Below are 24,554 nucleotides of genomic sequence, written 5' to 3' on the forward strand. Positions count from 1 at the left end.
AAGTAGCCACCTTTTGCTTTGATGACTGCTTTGCACACTCTTGGCATTCTCTTGATGAGCTTCAAGAGGTAGTTACCGGAAATGATCTTCCAACCATCTTGAAGGAGTTCCCAGAGATGCTAAGCACTTGTTGGCCCTTTTGCCTTCACTCTGCGGTCCAGCTCACCCCAAACCATCTCGATTGGGTTCAGGTCTGGTGACTGTGGAGGCCAGGTCATCTGGCGTAGCACCCCATCACTCTCCGTCTTGGTCAAATAGCCCTTACACAGCCTGGAGGTGTGTTTGGGGTCATTGTCCTGTTGAAAAATAAATGATGGTCCAACTAAACGCAAACCGGATGGAACTGCATGCCGCTGCGAGATGCTGTGGTAGCCATGCTGGTTCAGTATGCCTTCAATTTTGAATAAATCCCCAACAGTGTCACCAGCAAAGCACCCCCACACCATCACACCTCCTCCTCCAAGCTTGCCGGTGGGAACCAGGCATGTAGAGTCCATCCGTTCACCTTTTCTGCGTCGCACAAACACACGGTGGTTGGAACCAAAGATCTCAAATTTGGACTCATCAGACCAAAGCACAGATTTCTACTGATCTAATGTCCATTCCTTGTGTTCTTTAGCCCAAACAAGTCTCTTCTGCTTGTTGCCTGTCCTTAGCAGTGGTTTCCTAGCAGCTATTTTACCATGAATGCCTGCTGCACAAAGTCTTCTCTTAACAGTCGTTGTAGAGATGTGTCTGCTGCTAGAACTTTATGTGGCATTGACCTGGTCTCTAATCTGAGCTGCTGTTAACCTGCGATTTCTGAGGCTGGTGACTCGGATAAACTTATCCTCAGAAGCAGAGGTGACTCTTGGTCTTCCTTTCCTGGGGCGGTCCTCATGTGAACCAGTTTCTTTGTAGCGCTTGATGGTTTTTGCAACTGCACTTGGGGACACTTTCAAAGTTTTCCCAATTTTTCGGACTGACTGACCTTCATTTCTTAAAGCAATGATGGGCACTCGTTTTTCTTTACTTAGCTGCTTTTTTCTTGCCATAATACAAATTCTAACAGTCTATTCAGTAGGACTATCAGCTGTGTATTCACTTGACTTCTGCACAACACAACTGATGGTCCCAACCCCATTTATACGGCAAGAAATCCCACTTATTAAACCTGACAGGGCACTCCTGTGAAGTGAAAACCATTTCCGGTGACTACCTCTTGAAGCTCATCAAGAGAATGCCAAGAGTGTGCAAAGCAGTCATCAAAGCAAAAGGTGGCTACTTTGAAGAACCAAGAATATAAGACATATTTTCAGTTGTTTCACACTTTTTTGTTAAGTATATAATTCCACATGTGTTAATTCATAGTTTTGATGCCTTCAGTGTGAATGTACAATTTTCAAAGTCATGAAAATACAGAAAAATCTTTAAATGAGAAGGTGTGTCCAAACTTTTGGTCTGTACTGTATATATATATACAGTGTATATATATATACATAAAATATATACTGTACATATACTGTAAGGGTGTAGTATGTGTATATATTATGTGTATATATTATGTATATGTAAATGAGACTGCAACAACAGACAGAGAAAATCCTGGAATTATGAAAGTAAGAGGATCAATAGACGAGATTATAATATGCAAGTGATTAAAAAGTGAAAACAAAATTTTCAAAACATCTCGATTTATTTAGTATCGAGTATGAGTGCCACGTACAGAGATACACTGATTTATATATTTTGGCATGCAATTAAAGAAGTTATCAATGGTTGTATGAGGAATGTTCTGTCATGCTGAATGCACTTGGGCATGCAAATCATCAAGATTCACTGCTGGCAGCAAACTTTGCAATTGCCGACCAATGACATACCAGATGTGTTTGATTAGAGATAAGTCTGAACACCTTTCAAGCCATGGTAGCATGTTTCGACAACTCAGGCTTCTCACAGTAGCATGAGCAACAGCAACATGTGAAAAACAGCTACTTTGACACTTTGGAGAAATTGCCATAATAAGAGTTCCACAAACAAATCAATGGTACTCCAAGCTGTTAGGGCACTTGGAATGAAGACTAGAAAGGTCCAGATACCAAACATGATGCCACTCCATACCATAATTCCACTTCATAACATTGCATATGTGGTCTTGTTAGATTTGAATTATGGCACGTAATGATCAATTCTGTACTGCAAGTGAAATTGGATGTCCCATATCATGTGTAAGGTGTCAAACAGTGTCTACACAAACCACCAGAAGGTGATTGCATGACAATGGGCTAAAAGCTAGCTGTCAAGCTAGAATTCCTTTGACTGCAATGGAGGCTGTAATGCAGTCAAAGGAATCCTCTTTACCAATGAGTCCAACTTTCTTCTTGGATACAATAATAGCTGGAGATTGGTTTGGAGAACACATGGGCAATACCATGAAAAAAGGCTTCAAAGGGAATGTGAAAAAGTTCTATTAGCCATTTTTCAGCTGAACAACGCCAGGCTGCTTGTTGCTCATGCTACTGTGAGCAACCTGCATGGACTAAACATGCTAACGTTGGCTACAGCGCCTACGGACTTGTCTTCTATAAAACACACCTGGGACATCATTTGTTGGCAATTGCAAAGAGAGCTGCCAGCAGTGGATAGTGATGATTTACGTACCCAAGTGCTTTCAGCATGGCAGAACATGCCTCATATAAAGATCAGTAACCTCATTGATAGTAGCAAAAGAATGTAAGGGCATGTATTTCTACACTCATACTTGATCCTGAATAAATGGAGATGTTTTGAAACTGTTTCCATGTTTTCATTGTTTGCATATTAACATGTCTATCGATCCTGTGATTTCCCCAATACTATGACTTTTGCTTCTTGGTGTTGCAATTTCAATGTTGAGGAGCATATATATACAGGGTGGTCCAAAAGTAGGTGGACAGAAAGTGTAATAAGGTTATGAAGGGGGAGATTTATCAAACATGGTGTAAAGTGAAACTGGCTCACTTTAGCAACCAATCAGATTCCACTTTTCATTCCTCACAAAGTTTATAGTCAAAAACCAAAAAGTATCAGTGATTTGAAAAATTACATCAGAGATGTATTTCAAGAAATCAATACCCAAAGAAACTGGTGCAAAAATGTTTGTCGAAACATAAGAGGCAGACTTCAAAGCTGTGCAAATTGTAATGGAAAACAGTTTAGTTTGAGCACCGGCGTTGATAAAATTTAAGGGCTTTTGTATTATTATTCAGAATAAAATGTAATTGTCAATGTTAAGCTTGTGCTAGTAAATATAATTTTATATAAAAATCAAAATAAATGTTATTATTTTCTGGCCACCTACTTTTGGACCACCCTGTATATATGTACACCCACATCAACAGAGCTTTTCTCCTTCATGCTTACATGCTGTACACTAGTTACTGAAAATCTATTGTTGAACTCTTCTCTCACCAAAATCTGTAGAGAAATATGGCACATACATTAAGAACATTGCCAAATGGAGTTAACATTTAGGATTGTGTAACAGAAAAAAATAGACTAAACAAATTTATGGAAATAATTAGGAGAAACTTTAGGAGAAACATTTATTTCACTGTGGCAAGACAGACCCATATTTGTCCTAATAAAACTAGATATTTACTATTTTTGAATAACTATTAAGAATACTAAATATGGCTTAAGACCTAAAAGTTCACAGAAATTCCCTACTATTTTTCTTCCATAAGTTTATTCAGTTTTAATCAGTGTCACATTATAAAGACGTTTATAATGGGTTTTCCAATATTGGGCAACAAGGGAAAGACCTAGGATATAATAATAAAAGATTAAGTATTCATTTGTTAATTCTGCCTTCCTTTCCAGATCTGCAGCTAATCTAAATCTTATATTATTTTATCTTATTTCACCTATTGAGCAACATTTGCCCAATCTCAGACAATCCTTTTAAGTTTGTTGTCTGGAAACTAGATACAGTATTTACATAAAATATTATTACATGATTTCAATTTTAGCAACGTAAATAGGACAGGTTTTTGGTGTTACAGTTTTTTCTTTCTTTGAAAAAATAAAAAATGAGGTAAGACATTCAGATGAACATGAGCCAGTAACTATTCATGCCAAACAAGCAAACAAAAAAAGACGTTAAGTATTCCACAAAAAAATGTCCTGGATATACTGTATTACTTTCATTGGTATAGTCAGGTGCAAAGATATGGCTCAGATGTGTATTGGCAATACTTGGGATGATTTAGATGAAGCCGCCCCCTTAACGACAGGTTCCCTGTTCAAATATGTTGCCCAATACACAAGATTGAAAGTTCCAAACATAACGGGAAAAACTATTCGAGACATTTTGTCAATCTTACTGACACTGTTGTAAGTCTTTTTGTTTTCTGGGCACTTATCCTCAACTTTCATATGCAAAGAAGCTGGGTTTGAGATGACAGATGAGGTAAGGTCTTTGGAAATATTGGGTGTGTAGGTTATTCTTCCTCCTCCATAGGTGTTGATTGGCTTTCTTCCAAGAGATTCTTGCTCTTTTTTCTGTTTGACATAGGAAAATGTAGATAATGATTGAAGTATTGATACAACTTGAAGTTCAAGACATAATGGCTTTCATAATTTCTTTTTTGAATGAATACTTAAGAGCATCTTTAAGGTTTACGGTTACAAAGTGCTGAGAAAGTCAACTTTTAATGTAAATAAGTCTGCAAATGGATTCAGTGACAGACCAACTCTCTCATCATTCTCCACTTAGCACCACACTGTAAGCTTGATTGACATCTGTCTAGTACTACTCTGAACAATAACATAGTGTTGCTGACCAGTAGTGATCAGCAAGCATACTCCTATAAGGGGTCATCCGAGCATGCTCGGGTGCTAACAGAGAATCTTCGGTGTGCTTGAAAAATAGGTTTGAATCACCGCAGCTATCCATGCATGTGTTGCGGCTGTTGAACAGACTTGTGACATGCAGCTGCGACGATTCAAACCTATTTTTCGAGCATGCTGAAGATACTCGATTAGCACCCAAGCGTACTCGGATAACTCCTTTTCCGAACACTCTCACTCATCAATACAGACCAGACATCAAAGAAGTCCTTATAGAGAGGCACCAGATAAGAAGTAAGAGGAGAATCAGTGCATTCTCTGAGAATTGACTCAGTGTATTATTTAGACAAAGATTTAAAGTTTATTTTCTATGTGATGGAAGATCCTTTTGCAGCTGGAAATTCATGTTTATTAATGTTGAGCGAGCATACTCGACACTGCTCGGTACTTGCCCGAGCATCTCACTACTCTGGATGTTCGGCGAGCACCGAGCATTTCCGGGTTGCTTGGGCAGGAGCTCGGGTCTCCGCCCTGCATGTTTGGCGCTCTTTACAGAGCCAATGAACATGCAGGGATTGCCAGCCAGTCACTGTAATACTGCAGCCATGTTGATTGTGGGCATTACAGTGATAGGCTGGCCACACGGTGTCACCTCGAGTATTTAAAACCAGGCGCCGCCGTCTTGGACACAGTCGCTCCGGATCAGACAGTGTAGGGAGAGTGCTGCTCAGCTAGGGAGAGATTTATACTGTTAAATAGGTAGTGTAGGGTCTCTAAAGCCTGCAAAATCAAACAAACAGTCCTTCTGAGGACTAATATCCATCCCAGATAGACAAGGACTTGCACGGGGATAGTTGCAAGTCTGCATCTTCTGATGCGGCAAGGATCACTTCTGATGGGCTCACTTTTAGGCAGTGACCTTGGTGTCCGAGAAGCTTCCAGGGGTCTTCCCCATGCTGTTCCAATGTCTTTTAAGCACTGTATGCATGTGTCACACAGCACATGGCCAGATAAGGTTGTAAAATGTTAAAATGACATTTCCCAGTGAATGCATTGGTCATGGTTGAAAGCAATACAAAAGTGCTAAAACGCATAAAAAATGCTACTTGTAAACATAGCCCAAGGTGTGGAGGAGTATTTTTGTTTTTGGTTATTTATTTTACCTTATACACAAGTCTTTACCCTGGAAATGATGTTCCTTAACATATTTCACAGGAAAACAGTTTCAGTTTTGTTTTTGAACGTTTTATTGTGAGCCCGTAAAAGTGGCTTAATACCTCTGACCACGTTGTTGACAGCAGTGACCTGGGGGTCAGAAATGCTTCCTGAGGCGATCCCCATGCTGTCCCCATGTCAATTGAGCACTGTCACTATCGTTTTGGGCACTTTTTAGGCTTGCTTTCTACAGACTGCCGGGGGTGCCGCCGCAAAAATGCTCGGGTCTCCCATAGACTAACATTGGGCTCGTTCCTCGGGTCAAGCACCCGAGTATCACGGTGAGCTCGGCCCAAGCATTTTAGTGCTCGATTAACACTAATGTTTAACCTTACATTTCAGTAATGTATTTAGATTACAAAAAGCTCCTGTCAGTTTCCCTTTAACAAGTCAAGGAACAAGTTTACTCTGGTGTTAAAGGGATATTCCTATACACAATATACACAAAGAGATTCATCAGGACATGCAGCAACACAATTTCATAAAAGGAAAAACTGATTAACAGGTGTCACAGTTTCCTGGCCCACTGGGATTTAAAAATGCATTCAAGAAGAATAACCGCAGCATTCCATGAAGCAAATTTACCATATATGTTAAAAAACCCACAACATATGCAATGTTTCATCCTTAAAGGAAACCGGTCATGTCCCAAAATGCTATAAACCTGGAGATATGGGATTAAAGTTCAGGTTAATAATATTTTGAAGCCATGTGGCCACCGTCCTGAAAGTTTGGAGCAAATTAAATTTTTTCCTCCAGGCAGCCTCTGGCTTTCAGTGATCAGTACATAGAGAGTGGTGGCTGTAACCACACCCCAGCACTGACTGACAGGTAGCTCTGCACCGATGCACTGGTAATCCAGCTGTCAGTCAGTGACAGGAGATTGGGTACAGCTATGTATTGAGCAGTGGCTGAAGCCACACCGGTCGCACCTCCATGACTGAAAGCCTGAACATGGCGAATGGAATAAATTTAATTTCCTCCTGGCACCCCTGCAGGTTAAAAGCATTTTTAGACATGACAGGTTCCCTTTAAACATGTTTAACAAGGATCCATTTAGAGTTGAAACATGGCATATGCTGTGGTGTTAATAAACACATATAGTAGATTTTCTCCATGGAATGCTACGGTCATCACTCTTATACCCACAAAATATGCCATAATTGTTCAATAGGTGTAGGTACCATAGTTGCTTGGCTATTTTATGAACCCTCACAGAAGTTAATGGAGTGAGCTGCTCATCCGCCATTTTATTTATGGACGTAAGATAGGGACCTGCGCCTATCAGACAACCAGAATATATGGCATCAATGTCCAATAAGAGAATCATTTTTTAAGAGGCGTAAATATTTTTTTGTGTCACCCGTCAGAGAGCTATTAGTTTTTGATCTTTCCATTGAAGTAGCTGTATATACAGTTCTATTATATGCCCTATGCTCTCATTTCTCTATTAAACTTCTCCATTCTGTCCGATTAGGAAACTTTCATATTTAATTACCTTTTTCATCATAATGTACTTTCTATATATGCCAGTACATAATAATATGCCTACTTAGGACATACCTTTAAGCTCTAATACGCATTGAACATGATTCATCACAATGCTGAGTCATAAAAAGTTTAGCTTTAATGCAGAGCTTTTGAACAATGACCATATGCCTTATTCAGTGCAGGATTAGAACAGGCTGCTCTGAAAGTGACAGGTGAAATTTTTTCACGGACGCATTGACTTGCATTGCCGATTTTGATCCCACCCTCAGATGAAAATTCGACATGTCTCCGATATTTTCTGCAGACCTCTCGGTCCAAGGAAAAAATCGGACATCAGTTTTTCACATACAAGTGCTGATTTTTTACCCATAGCACCTATGGGGCTGTTTACATGTCAGATTTTTTTCTCGGACCGAGTGGTCCGTGTCAAATCATGGAGACATGTCAAGTATTGATCTGATAGTCAGATCAAAATTGGCAATGCAAGTCTATGGATCAGTGAAAAACTGACACCATTCAGATGCCATCTATGTGCTATCCATTTTTCACTGACTGATAGAATAAGGTTGAGAAACTTCTTTTTTCTTATCAGTTAAAAAAATTGATGAAACTCTGACCAAACTCTAAGAAATATCTTATGACACTGATGAAAATCTGATGAAACACGGTCCATTTTTCTTGTACTTCAAAAAACTGATGTCTGAAAAATGCTTAACTCTGCAGTGGGTATCACTACAAACCTTAAACGGGTTTTCCATTTTTGGAAAATCCCTGTACCCGAGCTGAAGATAATTTTAAAAATGCAAACTGTTTTTTACTTACAATCCCGGTTCCAGTTCGGAGTCTCCGCCATGGCTCCCGATGTTTGTTATTGTCAATTCTGCAAACGTCACATGAACTCATCGACTCTGCCTGAGTAGATGGCATGAGTCGTCAAGTTCATTAATTGTCAGCAGTGCTGACAACGTGACATCAACACTGCAGACCATAACAGACACCAGGAGCAATGGCGGGAGACTCAGAGCCGGACAGGAAGGGTGAGTAAAGCTCAATTTGTTTTTTTCTAAAAAAAAATGTTTGCCTGGGAATAGAAGTTTTCTGAAAACCCCCTTAAATGTGAAATAACTTCATATCTCATATTTTTACATTCCAGTCGCATTCTTATTTTTATCTTTTATGGTAAAAGCTTTCATTTGAAAAAGTAAAATAAAATTAATAAAAGGTTTGTAAACATGAAACAAATGTACAGATTTCAGTAACAAAGTGTATTTGAAATATAAATAAAATACCTTTAAGTAAAAGCAATTTATGATTCAAATATAGAAAAATCAGAGGCTATAGGTTGCTTGTTTTAATAAAAACAATTCAAACAATTGTTGCCTAGCTGGGTACAGCAATGGGTATTAAAAGCCTGTTGGCAATCATCGAGTGCAGACAACAATGAAACATGTTATATATAGATCTTCTTACTCTTTTCTAGTGTTCCTCCCTCCCTTTCATACATACAGAACTCAGAATGCGAGACATCAAATAGGTCTCAAAAGTTTTAACTTTATTTTAGCATTTTATGCACCTGCTTTTAGACTACTGCTTAAAAATGAGTGCATGTAAACACGAGGGAACAGTCCACCTGGGGCAGAATAATTAACGATATGTTATTTACAGCAGTACAGCTAATATGTATTTTTCCAATATGTTCTGTGCTTTCCAAAGCTGTTCTGTTTTTATAAAATAACTCTCTAATTTGTTATCAACATTATTTTTATGACTAAAATATAAGAATTTGGCCTTTTTAGAAATGTTCTAGCATCACATTATCTAGTTCATATTTTCCCCAGTGTAATTCTTAAATAAATGAAGATATCGAGTTATTCAGGTTTATAAAATTTAAGTAAAAGAAGCACCTTTATTTTTGCTGCCTCAAGAGCTTTCTTTCCATCCCAGGCCCAGCTTCTTTTGGTAAAGTAGTTGACAGTCGCAAATTCAATGAGTGCCGAAAAAACAAAGGCATAGCACACAGCTATGAACCAGTCCATCGCAGTGGCATATGCAACCTTTGGTAGTGAGTTCCGAGCACTTATACTTAGTGTTGTCATGGTTAGCACTGTTGTAACACCTGTGAATAAAAAGTAGAACATTTCAGTTTATAATTTTTGTTTGTCTAAATTCAAATTTATGTAACATCGATGTAAAGTAACACTGAAAACAAGTGGTAATACGTGCAAGTAGTAAGTGTAATAAATTATTTAAAGTAAATGTATGGCATATAAAACACAAACTCAGAGAAATGATTAATAAGAAATATTTAAAGGATTTTACACAGGTTTGAAGAGAACCCAACTTCACAGATGAGTCTATCCTTCAGGGAAGCTCTCCTTATACCAACAAGCCAACACAGATAAGTAACTAACATAATAGAGGTAAAATAAGGAATTTATTTTCATAAAGCATTGTTCTCCAACTAATGGTTTGAAAGATGTATGCGGCTTTTGTTTTTAAAGATGGCACTATATATCCATTAATCAACAAACTCATTGTGCAATATGCTTATTTGCCTGCGCTTATCAGTGGCCAGTCAGTTAAGATACAATTTACTCATAATAAAATTAATCTGAAGTGCTTGACAGTAATACGGCCCAGCTGGTGGAATCTATGTGCCACCCAGAAGGGAAACATTATGAGAAATGTTATGGGTAGTGTAATGTCATTATTACCAATGCTTCTGCTGTCAATACACCTCTCCATAGCAGAAGCAAAGGATTCTGAAAAATGTGATATACAGTGGCTTGCGAAAGCATTCACCCCCTTTGCTTTTTACCTATTTTGTTACATTACCTTTGTTTAAATATTTTTGTAATCCGATTTGTGCGTGATGCCTCAGCACTAAATAGTCTAAGTTGGTGAAGTGAAGTGAGAACAATATAGGCATAAATTAAATGTATGGGATCAAATAACTAAAAATTAGCATATGTATATGTATTCACCCCTTTTGTTATGAAGCCCTTAAAAATTTCTGGTGCAAGCAATTACCCTCATAAGCCACATGCTTAGTGAAAGGAAGTCCACATGTGTGCAGTCTGTCACATAGTCTGTCAGTATATACACACCTTTTCTGAAAGGCCATAGGGTCTGCAACACCATTATGCAAGAGGCACCACTAAACAAGCAACACAATGAATACCAAGGAGCTCTCCAAACAAGTCAGAGACAAAGTTGTTGAGAAGTACAAGTCAGGGTTGGGTTATAAAAATATATCCTAATCGCTTATGATCCCCCGGAGCACCATCAAATCCATTATCATGAAATGGAAAAAACATTATACCACAACAAACCTGGCAAGAGAGGGCCACCCAAAAAAACTCTCTCCCTGGGCAAGGAGGGAATTAATCAGAGAGGAAGCACAGAGACCAAAGGAGCTGCAGAATTCCAATGCAAAGACTGGCATATCAGTCCATTATGGAAGAATGGGCAGAAAAAAAGTCTTTACTTACACACAAAAATTGTAAAGCTCATTTTGAGCTTGCGAAAAGACACGTGGGAGACTCCCCAAATGTAAGGAAGGAGATGCTGTGGTCAACATTTTTTTTTGGCCACCAAGTTAAATGCTACATCTGGCGCCAAACCAACGTAGCTCATCACCCCAAGAACACCATCTTTATTTGGCAGCAGGGACAGGGAAAATTATCAGAGTCGAGGGGAAGATGAATAGTGCGAAATACAGGGATATTCATGAGCAAAACCTGTTTCATTCTCTCAGTGATTTGAGACTGGGATGGAGGTTCACCTTCCAACAAGACTATGACCCAAAGCATACTGCTAAAGCAACACTCGAGTGGTTTAAGGGGAAACGTGTAAATGTTTTCACATGGCCTAGTCAAAGCCCAGACATTAATCCATGCAACTGTTGACTAGTTGCATTTAATAATTGTGGAACACAACTGTGCTACTGGCTGTCGCCGCAATTTACTTAAAGCATCTGTACTAACAGTGACCTCTTTATTTAGATTTAAGCTTTGTCAAGGGTGGGTGAATTTCTAATAAAAAATTGGTTACGTTTATAAACATAGTTTATAAATAAATGAAATGTCATACTTTTGAGCAAAATGTATGCTAATCTCATACATGGCATGGGTGACGGACATGGCAGAGCTGTAAAAAAAATCCTAATATCATAAATAACAATGTAGTTTCCACTAGCAGCAGCTCTAACACCACCAGTAGTGCAGACAGCAACTGTCTGGGCAGTAGTACTACCAAACACAAGTAACATATGGCCTCATTTGCCTCTGGCAAGTGCATTAGTTGGGAATATGGATGAGCGGACCCATGAAAGATCTGGTTCATCGGATTTGACCAAAATTTAGTCTAAAGTTCGGTTTTGTACCAGAACTTGAACCCAATAGAAATCACTAAGGACCCAAACTTTGGAGCTGGAAAATATTTTCTCTCTCTCTTTCCCAAACTGTAAAATGGACTTCCAGGGTCTCTCTCTACCAAACTGTAAAACGAACTTCCAGGCTCTCTCTCTCTCGAACTGTAAAACGGACTTCCAGGAGAAGTACATGCTTTACAGTTTGGGTTTGCTCATCTTTAGTTGGGAATAAGCAAAGGACATATTGGAGTATATGTCCCATTCCTCACTTTAATCACAGCTGGATGATGTGCCCTCTGACAGTGACACCATCAGCTGGAGTAAATGTTCTGCTCTGTTCATCTCTGTCCATATCTACCACCACCATAACAGATAATGTTGTAGATAGCAGAATTTCCAATCCATAAATGACACCTGTTTTTATTCTGCCCCAATGTTCCATAACCCACAGTACCCTGGTGACAAAGAAACATCATACACCAGAAAAACTTCTTCCAGTTAATATTTTGCCATACGTGAACAGTCAGCCTTTGTTCTTGAAAGACATGGTGCTGGATGAAATGGACAACACAATTCTAATAATACTGTCTGTAGTAGTAGCACTCTGAGCCAGGGCAAACCTCAGGGGAGAAATCAGGCATGGAGGGGTTAGGGGCAAGGAGCACTGGTGAAGAACCTGTGAGCTGAATAATGGATGACGATGAAGATGATGATGTTAATGATGATGGTGACCCTGTGTTGGTCAGAACCTGGGAACCAGAATGGGCTGATGAGAAGTTGAGGTTATTGCAGGAGGAGGTTGCTGGCATCGTTAATACACTGCTTAAGCTACATGCTTTAAAAACATCCTCTAGGGGCTGCCACCAGCACCTGTGGATGAAGCTCAGATAGCCATATATTCCATGTCTATCAATTAATCCATAATATAGAAATACTGTTGCTGGGGCTGCCATTGCTGGTCCTGCACTGCCATACATCTCCCTGCCTGCCCCAATCATAATTCTCTACAGTGTGGTTTTTACTGCAGCCACTGCACAGCCACACCAGCCACACACCTCCTGGCTGCCCTCTGTGTTTCATAGTGCTAGACTACACTGCTGCCACGGCTGCCATTGCTGGTCCTAAAATGTAAAGCATCTGTTTGCCTGTTTCGTCCTAACTCTCTACTATGGTGCTTTTGTCGTAGCCACTGCACAGCCATGCCAGTCTCACATCTGCTGGCTGCCCATTGTTTTTTATAATGCTTGACAGTACTAATGATGCTGAGAAATGTACTGTAATGTTTTTGTACCCTCAAGAATCAGCTCTCAAAATAGGGCTAATATTTTAAAAGAACTGGTGACAACAAGCCATAGCTTCTTCACGAATCAAAATAGTACTCCTGTTTTGTCTACAGAATAAAGAGGATAATTTTTGAAAGGCTTCATAAAAGACTTTTGTAATTGCCTATTTATTTTGTGATTAGCAAGCAAGTTGTAGACCCCCAAAAATAATATTTTTGTTTCTAGTTGATATTGTTTCTTCACATTCAAAACAGTACAATATACTTATTTTGCTTGCCTAAATAAAGGTATACGTTTTGTCGCCTTATGAAAAAGCTATTGCTTCTTCATTTAGCAAAGTGAAAAGCTTTATACTCTCCATACAGGGATAATCGTTACACCCAACCATGTGAAAATGCTACAGCTTCTTTTAATTTCACCACCCGTCTATAAACAACAACAATGCATGCATCTGCCCGCCCAAATAATTTTTAGACCCTTTATACAATTTAGGTATCCTAAAAAGTCTGCTAGTTCAGTAGGTTGTTAGATATGCTCTAGGTTAGTTCTGGTTACCATCTATTTTCCCCTAGCCATATAGGTTAAAGTCATTAGGATAATATAAAGGCAGTGTTTGCATTACAGAGCTCAATTTGTGTTCAATTGACTCCAAGGGAAACTCAACTTTGAACACATTTTCTGAGCAATTAGAGTTTTTTTCAATATTGAATTTGTGCTAATTTATTTGCCGCAAATAATATTTTTTAGGGAAATTCAGGGAAGCTGCCAAATTCAAATTTTAAAAGATCAGCTAATCTCTATTAAATACATTAAAATTATCAAAAATTCTATAAAGTTACAGTTATTAGTTTCTACATATACTCTAAAAATCTATACTTTTTATTTATTCCATTGCTTTATTAAGAAAGTGTTCCACAATGAGTGGCTTGGGAGCCATCTGTAGCTCACGTGCTTCATGCATGTGTCTCTTCAGCTGTGGACAAATAGTATTATTACTGATACTATTGCATACTAGTAGCATTAGGGATTTCATAATATTTATGAACATTGCTAAAACGTTAAAAATCTAATAATTTTCAATTACCACTACGAAAGCCATATCACTTACGGCATGGATATGATAAGCAGGGCTGCCACCAGGAATTTTGGGGGCCCATACTGGCAAAATTTTCAGACCCCCTTGAGACTCCGCCTAGGCTCCCCCCTAGCTCGGCCTCCACCCTTCGAAGTTTCCACAGTCCCACTGCCCACTCTTGGAAAACACTACTTTCTGCACCACGTACTCACCAATCACACAATAATAATTTGCATTGAAGACCATATCACATACATAGCCAGCAGCTTTTGTTTTGGCCAAAAGATTTTTTAAGCCGCCACCATGACAAGGTAGATTCTTTTTGCTGGGCCTTACTCTACTCTAACCTATTAAAAATTCTGCCCAAATGTGTCCATTCTGCCCCCATGTCTCTCCATTCTGCCCCCAATGTCTCCATTCTGCCCCCAATGTCTCCATCCTGCCCCCATGTCTCCATCCTACTCCATGTCTCTCCTTTCTGCCGCCATGTCTCTCCATTCTGCCCCCATAGTGCAGCTTTACAAAAAAAGTAAAAAAAATAAAATTCTCCTTACCTTGCCGAGGTCCAGCGATGCCCTGCTACCCCATCATCCGAGGCAAGGTCTCCGGCGCATGACAGTGACGTCATACACCGGCGAAGTGTGCGCTGACGTCAGCTGCCGGCCTGTGATTGGCTGGCAGCTGTTAACTTTTGCCGTGCGGAAGATTCAATAGATTTCCACTGAATGTGCGTCTGAGGATGCACCTTCAGTAACTGAACTGGCAGCATCCTGCCGCTGGGGTTCGGTGAGCAGAAGAGGGGCCCCTCTCCTCACCGGGCCCCATACAGCACTAAGGGCTGTAATGCCCTGATGGCGGCCCTGACAACAGCATTATAATCTCTCTCTAAAATAATTTTATTTGTACAGTTTAAATTCCCTAGATAAGACATTATCCAAGCATAGTAAGTATCTACAAAAAAAACATTTTGAAGCAGCTCAAATAACATTTATTGCATCCATTTAACAATGTAATTTTATTGTTGGTCTACTAGTACTACTACCCCAGAATGTTAACTAAGCAGCTCTATATAACAACACTCAGGAATAATGCAAAAAGAGCATGATCTGAAATAACTAATATATCTAACAAATTATATTTGGAAAATATCACTTCAGCGCATTTACGGTATTGTTAAGACTAAGATGGATGGAACTCCTACATACAAAACAAGAGGCCTACAGAAAAACTTACAGAAGAGAGATTTATTATTGCATTCAATCACAGTTGATTATAATTACTGTTTTGCATACATTCAACCCTTATGCAAACCTACATATCTCAATTTATTCCGCTCCTATGTAAGGTAAACTTACATGTCTCTTTGTAATTAGCTCCTGTGCAGACCTAAGTATTTCTATAGTTACCATGTCCACTCTTCATGCTTATCAAAAGAAAGAAATAGATAGGGAAGACAGAACAGGATAACACATGACTACCTGACACAGAATTCGTTTGAAGTCCGTAATCTTTGGCAAAGGAGCTGAAGTTACAAAGAAGCTTTATTTATTCCTTTATTATTTTGGATAAGCACAAACAAGTGGTATAGCAATTAGAATGATGATATTAAGTATTCAATGCCAGTTGTATAAATACAGCAGTTGTATTTATTTATTGTATTTTACTTGTTTAATTTGCACAGTGCTTTATATACATCATTATCATTGTCTCCATTGGGGCTCACAATCTAAATTCCCTACCAGCCTGTTTTTGGAGTGTGGAAGGAAACAGGAGAACCTGGAGGAAACCCACAAACAAAGAGAGAACATACAAACTCCTTGCAGATGTTGTCATTGGTGGGTTTTGAATCCAGGAGCGCAGCGCTGCAAGGCGACTGTGCTAACTACTGATATACAGGATATCCAGTATCAGTGTGTTGCCCTCTATGGTTATGGTAAAAGAATCAACATTTGAAGAGCTGACCCCTATAAAGACAGAATAATTATCAAAATTAAAAGGAACCTGTCACCACAAAAAATGGAATTAATCTGCAGATATAGGGTTAATCTACAGGTTAATAGCATATTAACCTGCCCAGCGCCTGCACTTAGCCGAATGCTGGGAGAGAAAATAAACTTTATTCCCCCCTGCAGTGTTCCGCTTTCAGTCACGGGGGCAGCGTAGGCACTAATTTAATCGGTAACGACACCCCCAGCCCTGACTGGCAGCCAGCCCCAATGCAAAGTGAGTGTCAGTTAGGGCCAGGCACAGTTACAGAAACTGCTCTCTATACTTAGAGCGGTGACTGAACCAGCGCCGGTGCCACCCCTATGACTGAAGCTGGAACACTGCGTGGGGGATTAAAGTTAATTTCCCCCCGCAGCATTCGGCTAAGGTTAATAACGGTATTAACTTGCAGATTAACCCCATATCTGCAGGTTAATAGCATTTTTTGTGGTGACAGGTTCCCTTTAAATAAATTATAAAATGTAAATAAAAAAATTGTAAATGATAATTTATTAAATATTATAAAATATGATAGCACAGAATGTAGGACCTAAAAACAAAATGATTTGTAGTTAGAGTTAATACCGCTCAAGCTCAAATATAATATAATTATTATGTTCCCTTCAGACACATATAAAAACAAATTGAAATAATTTCAGTTATTGAAAAAAGTAACCTGAACATAGCTAAATGCAGCCTGGATTGCAGTAGATTACCACAATGGAACATGCTTATTCCAGTTATTTACCATTGTGTTAAATAAAAAAGAACATGTTCATTGAAAAATATTGAATAGAAATCATGATATCAAACTTAGATTCTAAAAGAAATCAACAACCCCTCATTGTTGAGCTTTAAAAAAAAACCTGAAGTGTACGTAACTATGTTTGCAATGTCAGATGTCTTTGTTAGCAACCTACTGTATATTTTTTTATAAACCAGAAGAAGAATCAATCTTTTAATAAAGTTTATACAGAAATTTTACATTGTCATTGTATTTTTGATTTAGAAAACTTTGTACTAAATCTATATTTCAAGAGTCAACAGGAGTTTTCAGCATTTTAAAAGTTGCATCATGGCGCCTCATGGACTTCTTCAGGAGTCACCTCTTTTAGTATGGCAGTTCAAGTTTCAAGTTGATGGGCAACTGTTATGTCTGTGTCTTAGCCCTCTTCAACAACCTCTGCCGCTAGGTGGTACCACACTTGCACTAATGACAGTGTTGTGAGATGCAGGTGAGGTTCTGTTTAATATGAATCTGGTGGGGATTTGTGGTACCACTGAGACAGAGAATCTATGCCTTGATATACTGTGCTGATTATCTTTTAGTATGGCAGTTCAAGTTTCAAGTTGATGGGCAACTGTTATGTCTGTGTCTTAGCCCTCTTCAACAACCTCTGCCGCTAGGTGGTACCACACTTGCACTAATGACAGTGTTGTGAGATGCAGGTGAGGTTCTGTTTAATATGAATCTGGTGGGGATTTGTGGTACCACTGAGACAGAGAATCTATGCCTTGATATACTGTGCTGATTATCTTTTGTAATCAGCTCTCTGGTGTGAGCCTTCGGTGGAGCCACTCCCTATTTAAACCTCTAGCAGCAACCCTGTCACTGTCATAGTTTATTTCCCTGGTCTGTTGGTCTTGACCTTGAATACTGTATATCCTGGTGGTTATATCATGACCATGGGTTGTTTTTTGTTTACCCAAATGGCTTATGATACAGGTAATGATCCGGCTTCCTGACCCTTCTGTCAGCCAGCTTGCACCAGTCACTCGGTGGACGTAACTCAGGGGGCCATCAGGGAGCCCTGTGCAAGTCCCGATCCCTGTTGAGGTGTTAAAGGCCAGGATAAGTGGAAGTCCTAATAAGAACTGCAAGCCTACTACAAATCAAATAACAGTACAGTATAACTGACCCAAAATTAATTCTAAGAAATGGTTGTTCAAGTGCAAGACCTGGCCCAGTTGATCCAGGATCTTGCAGAGCAAGTTCAGCATCGTGAAGTCGCCCTGGCCCAAGCCACTGTAGCATTTCCCTTGACTATTCTCGAACTCAAGGTAAATTTACCAGACCATTTTACGGTAGACCGAAAAGCAAGGGTTCATCAGATCTTGCGCATCACCATTTGGGATAGGTATCTTTTTTAATGTTAAAAAAGATGGTGCTCTAAGACCATGTATTCACTACTGGGAACTCATCAAAATTACTGTAAAGTATCAGTATCCCCTGATATTCTTCCTTGATCTCAATAATCAGCTGTTTGGAGCCTGTGGGTTCACAATTTGATCTCGGGGGTTATAATTAGATCCAAATAAGGGAAGGCGAAAACATTTAATACACCTTTTGGAGTGAGTAATGCCTGAACTGTTGTTATGTATATAAGTGGTCAATATGTGGATGACATTTTGGTTCATTCATTAAATTACACATCATAGAATCATAGAATCATAGAATGGTAGAGTTGGAAGGGACCTCCTGGGTCATCTGGTCCAACCCCCTGCTCAAAGCAGGATTCACTAGATCATCTCAGACAGATGTCTGTCCAGCCTCTGTTTGAAGACGTCCATTGAAGGGGAACTCACCACCTCTCGTGGCAGCCTGTTCCACTCATTAATCACCCTAACTGTCAAAAAGTTTTTTCTAATATCTAATCTGTGTCTCCTCCCATTTAGTTTCATCCCATTGCTTCTAGTCTTTCCTTGTGCAAATGAGAATAAAAATGATCCTTCTACAATGTGACAGCCCTTGACATATTTGTAGACAGCTATTAAGTCTCCTCTCAGTCTTCTTTTTTGCAAGCTAAACATTCCCAAATCCTGCAACCGTTCCTCATAGGACATGGTTTGCAGACCAGTCACCATTCTGGTCGCTCTTTTCTGAACTTGCTCCAGTTTGTCTATGTCTTTTTTAAAATGTGGTGCCCAAAACTGTACACAGTATTCCAGATGAGGTCTGACCAAAGAGGAGTAAAGACCGATAATGACTTCATGTGATCTAGACTGTATGCTTCTGTTAATACATCCCAGAATTGTATTTGCCTTTTTTGCTGCTGCATCACACTGTTGACTCATGTTCAGTCTATGATCTATTAGTATACCTAAGTCTTTTTCACATGTACTGTTGCTTAGCTCTATTCCTCCCATTCTGTATATGCTTTTTTCATTTTTATTGCCCAGATGTAGTACTTTGCATTTTTCCCTGTTAAAAACCATTCTGTTGGTTGCTGCCCACTGCTCCAGTTTATTTAGGTCTTTTTGAATCCTCTCTCTCTCTTCTCTAGTATTAGCTATCCCTCCTAGCTTTGTGTCATCAGCAAATTTAATCAGTTTACCCTCAATTCCTTCATCTAAATCATTGATAAAGATGTTGAACAATACAGGTCCCAGGACGGAGCCCTGTGGTACCCCACTTGAGACATTCATCCAGCTGGATGTGAAGCCATTTACAACCACCCTTTGAGTCCGATCACTAAGCCAGTTATGAATCCACCTAACAGTTGCCTGGTCCATTGCATACTTGGTCATTTTTTCAATAAGGATGATGTGAGATACTTTGTCAAATGCTTTGCTGAAGTCAAGATATACTATATATACAGCATTTCCCTGATCCACCCAGTCAGTGATTCTGTCATAGAAGGAAATTAAGTTAGTCTGACATGACTTGTTAGTTACAAACCCATGCTGACTCTGGTTAATCACTTCATTCTTATCCATGTACTTACATACATGTTGTTTAATAATTTGTTCAAAGATCTTTCCTGGTATAGAAGTCAGACTCACCGGCCTGACTGATATATATCAGAGCTAGACAGGCAGTGTATGTGGCAGACTGCAGTGTATAATACACAACAAGAGGGTCCATTAAACATCCTGTCTGCTGCTGCAGTAATAATTATCGCTATTTCTAGACAGTCCCACATTATAGGGGCCAGGGCAAATTTTTTTTTATCTTAATCCTGATTATTTGCTTAAAAAGAAATCCAGAGTACACCATTTTTCTATTCACTGCACAATAAAGCCAGATCTGTTCCATATTACAGTGATAAAAATCCAGAAATTTGAACTGAACGTGGAAAATATCGGCCTCCTTTTCCATTCTGTGTAGTGTGTTGGTGAAGCTATTCACACTAGGTATCCGTGTAGAATAATATTAGTAAATTACAGGCCTACAATTTAAAGCCATGGTTCTCTGTCAGATATATCATCGAAACGACTTCTAAAAGCATACATTTCTTCCATTTTCATTCCATTGCAGTGTGTCGGTGATGCTATTCACATTAGGTCTCCATGTGGAATAATATTAGTAAATTACATGCCTACAATTTAAAGCCATGGTTCTCTGTCAGACATATCACCCAAAAGACTTCTAAAATCATACATGGACTACATTTTAAAGCTGTGGTTCTCTGTCAGACATATCACCGAAAAGACTTCAAAAATCATACATTTCTTTCATTTTCATTCCGTTGCAGTGTGTCGGCGACGCTATTCACACTAGGTATCTGTGTAGAATAATATTAGTAAATTAAAGGCCTACAATTTAAAGCCGTAGTTCTCTGTCAGACATATCACCGAAAAGACTTCTAAAATCATACAATTCTTCCATTTTCATTCCGTTGCAGTGTGTCGATGATGCTATTCACACTAGATCTCCGTGTGGAATAATATTAGTAAATTACATGCCTACAATTTAAAGCCATGGTTCTCTGTCAGACATATCACCCAAAAGACTTCTAAAATCATACATGGACATGGCTGTGGGCAAGGTGAAATTGTGCCACAACAAACACCACATCTTCAGGCTCAACCTTCCTGTCCCAATTACTAGGGGACCTCTGAGCACCACTATTGAACACAGAGCAGTGGGAAAAGGTTATCGGTTGGATAGCAGATAATGCTTCTAGTCACTTAGCCACCATTACTTCCACCATTACCTCCACCCTGTCTTACACAAGTCTCAGTAGCCGTGAGTCTGGACCACATATTCCTCACCCTGATCCTCCTTCCGACGGTGGTAAGGTGCAATTACTGTCGCAAGAGGTGGATGATGATAATGAGACACAATTGCCAGAAAGTCAGGAGGAGGACCAGTGTGTGGAAGTGGAAGACAAGGTGGTGAATGATATAGTAACTGATCCAACCTGGCGGGGGGACACACAGATTGAGGACAGAAGCACACAGGGGGAGGGAGACAGAGCACCCAACAGGCAGGAAGAAGCAGTGTGGTGGCCGCAGACAGAAGGCGGGCAACCATTCCCTGTAACACCAACACAACGGAAGTTGCCAGTACAACTGTTAGGTATTCCCGAGTCTGGTTGTTTTTTAAAGACTCTATAACCCCAAAAAGGCCATTTGCACCACCGGCCAGGCCAGCATCAGCAGGGGTAGCAAAACTACCAGCCTGACCACCACCAGCATGATCAGTCACATGGCAGAAAAGCACCCGAGGGTCCAGCAACAGTGTCTGCGGGTGACATCACTGTTTGTTCCGCTGTTGTGCGTGCAAGCCAATCCCCTGTCCATGGCGCATGCCAAGATGCCCCCCGCCCTGCACCTGTCGTTGCACACTCTCAACTAGCACCATCAGCAAGCAAGTCCACGTCCTTGTCCCAGCGCAGCATTCAGTTGTCCCTACCCCAGTCCTTGGAACATAAGCGCAAATACGCAGCTAACGGCCCACAGGCCACATTACTAAATTCACACATTTCTCGAATGCTTGAAATGTTGCCTTTTAGGCTTGTAGAGGCGGAAGTTTTCTGCAACCTGATGGTGGCGGCCATCCCTCAGCACTCGGTCCCCAGCCGCCACTATTTATCCCGGTGTGCCGTCCCCGCATTACATGAGCAAGTGTCCCACAATATTAGACAAGCCCTCAACAACACAGTTACTGGGAAAGTCCACCTAACAATGGACACGTGGACAAGTGCTTGTGGGCAGGGACAGTACATCTTGCTGACAGCACACTGTGTTAATATAGTGGAAGCTGGGACCCAGTCGGACCTTTGGATGGAATATGTCTTCCCGACACTGAGGATTGTGGGTCCTGGGTCAATCAGGGTTGCCCTCACATTCTACAGCTCCTGCACCTCCTCCTCTTCAGCATCCATCTCCGAAATGACCACATCAGTTGCAAGCTGGAAGCACTGCAGCACTGCCTTGGCCAAGCGGCAAAAGGCTGTGCTCAAGCTAATATGCTTAGGTTACAAACCACACAACGCTGAATAGTTGTGGACAGCTCTGCAAGAGTAGGTAGATCTGTGGCTGACCCCGCCGACCCTACAGCCAGGCATGGTCATGTGTGACAATGGCCGGAATCTGGTGGCGGCTCTGAGGCGAGGCAAGCTCACACACAGTTTCTCAAAACCTACCCGGATTTTCTGGTTCTTCTTGTCAAAGTACGTCAAGTGTGTGCTAATTTTAGAAAGTCAGCTACAGCTTCCGCCGCCCTTGCCATGGTTCAGCAGCCTTTGCAGCTTCCAGCTCACCGACTGATCTGTGATGTCCCCACTCGTTGGAACTCTGCATTGCAGATGTTGGGAAGGATTTGTGAGTAGAAGAGGCAGTTGTTGACTAACAGCATCAACAAGGCCGTCAGTGTTCAGAACAGACTCCATACATAAAACCTCAGGAGTGGACATGGAGGTCAGACATCTGTACCATCCTCCAAAACTTTGAGGACTCCAACAAGATGGTGAGTGGCGATAACGCCATAATTAGCGTCACCATCCCGCTTCTCTGTCTTCTGAAATGCTCTCTACTCTCAATTAAAGAGGATGCATTGCAGGCGGAGCACGATGAGATGGATCAAGGAACCATACAGGGTGATTACACACAGCCCAGCCTTATCTCTTTCCAACGTGGATTGGGTGACAATGAGGAAGAGGAGGAAGAGGAAGAGCTAGTTTCATGCGCTATAGACGGTACTACCTGCACAACTGTCATACCGTCTGTTCAGCGTTGATGGCCTGAGGACAGGGAGGAGGAAGAGGAGGAGGATGATGAAGAGAGCATGGTCAGTCAACCTCTTGGTTGGTCAGCCTCTTTGCAATCTGGCACACATGGCTGAGTTTATGTTACGCTGCTTTTCCCATGACCCTTGCATTGTCCAAATTTTGGGTGACAGTCATTACTGGTGGGTGACGCTTCTAGACCCACGCTGCAGGGAGAATTTTATGTCTCTTATTCTCCTGCAGGATAGGCCTAATAAAATGGTGCAGTACGAGAAGGCCCTTGTTGCGGAATTATTTAAAAAATTCCGATCTACAAACGCTGGCGGCAGAGGTCACAGTTCATTGGATAACCAAGGAGTACAGGCGAGAGAGACACAAATGCAATCCAGCAGAGGCAGGGGGACACTGTTAAAGTTCTGGGACAGTTTTCTCAGACCCTCCCATCGCCCTGAAGCATGGGGTACTCTCCCAAGGAGTGCAAAGTTTTGGAAGATGGTGAGGGAGTACCTTTCCGACTGTACCAACGTCCTCCGTGATCCCTCTGTGCATTATAACTACTGGGTATCCAAGCTGAACACGTGGCATGAACTGGCTCTCTACGCCTTGGAGGTCCTGGCATGCCCTGCCACTAGCGTTTTGTCAGAGCGGGATTTTAGTGTCGCCGGTGGAATTATAACCGATATGCGCATCCGCCTGTCAACTGAAAATGCTGACAGACTGACTCTTATAAAATTGAACAAGGGCTGGATTGGGCCAGACTTCTCAACACCAACGAATGATAACAGCGTAACATAAACTCAAATACAGTGTCTTTTTTATGGGCGGTCTAACTCTATTCCCATGCACCTCTGTCTTCACACCCAGACATGGGTACACGCTTCCTGATTTTGTCTATTTGCTCTTCTCCTCCTCCTTCTCCGCATCCTCATCCTCCACCAACATATCACCACCATATGTACCATATCAACATATCTACGTCTCTTGCAAGGGGCATTGAAGTTCCTCCAAATTTTTGGCAGCCGTTGCTTCAGTGCATAGGCAAACAGAATGGGATACCCACTTCCTAATAATGGGAACATTGTTTTCAGGAGGACCTCCGACCTCTACGTCTCTTGCAAAGGGTATTGAAGTTCCTCCAAATTTTTGGCAGCCATTGCTTCAGTGCATAGGCAAACAGTATGGGAGACCCACTTCCTAATAATGGGAACATTGTTTTCAGGAGGACCTCCGACCTGTACATCTCTTGAAAGGGGCATTGGAGTGCCTCCAAATTTTTGACAGCCATTGCAGTCACTGCATAATCAAACAGTATGGGAGACCCGCTCTTTTCTAATAGGAATATGTCGTTACTGAGGCCCATCTCTATGTGT

General features: G+C 40.7%; 1 protein-coding gene across 1 annotated transcript in view; it reads right to left on the reverse strand.

Annotated features, from left to right (window-relative positions):
* Positions 1–2,630: 2,630 nt before the first annotated feature.
* Positions 2,631–24,554, reverse strand: part of GABRA5 (gamma-aminobutyric acid type A receptor subunit alpha5) — a 425,627-nt gene continuing 403,703 nt past the window's right edge. The window contains exons 9-10 of the mRNA XM_073664538.1: positions 9,420–9,631; positions 2,631–4,521 (exon numbers count right to left, since the gene is read on the reverse strand). Coding sequence (XP_073520639.1) covers positions 4,195–4,521; positions 9,420–9,631 — 539 coding nt within the window. The 3' untranslated portion in view covers positions 2,631–4,194. The remainder of the gene's footprint in view (positions 4,522–9,419; positions 9,632–24,554) is intronic.

Source organism: Phyllobates terribilis, unplaced genomic scaffold (assembly GCF_046119375.1).
Source record: "Phyllobates terribilis strain yellow unplaced genomic scaffold, ASM4611937v1 Scaffold_2__4_contigs__length_985480577, whole genome shotgun sequence".
Classification (NCBI taxonomy): domain Eukaryota; kingdom Metazoa; phylum Chordata; class Amphibia; order Anura; family Dendrobatidae; genus Phyllobates; species Phyllobates terribilis.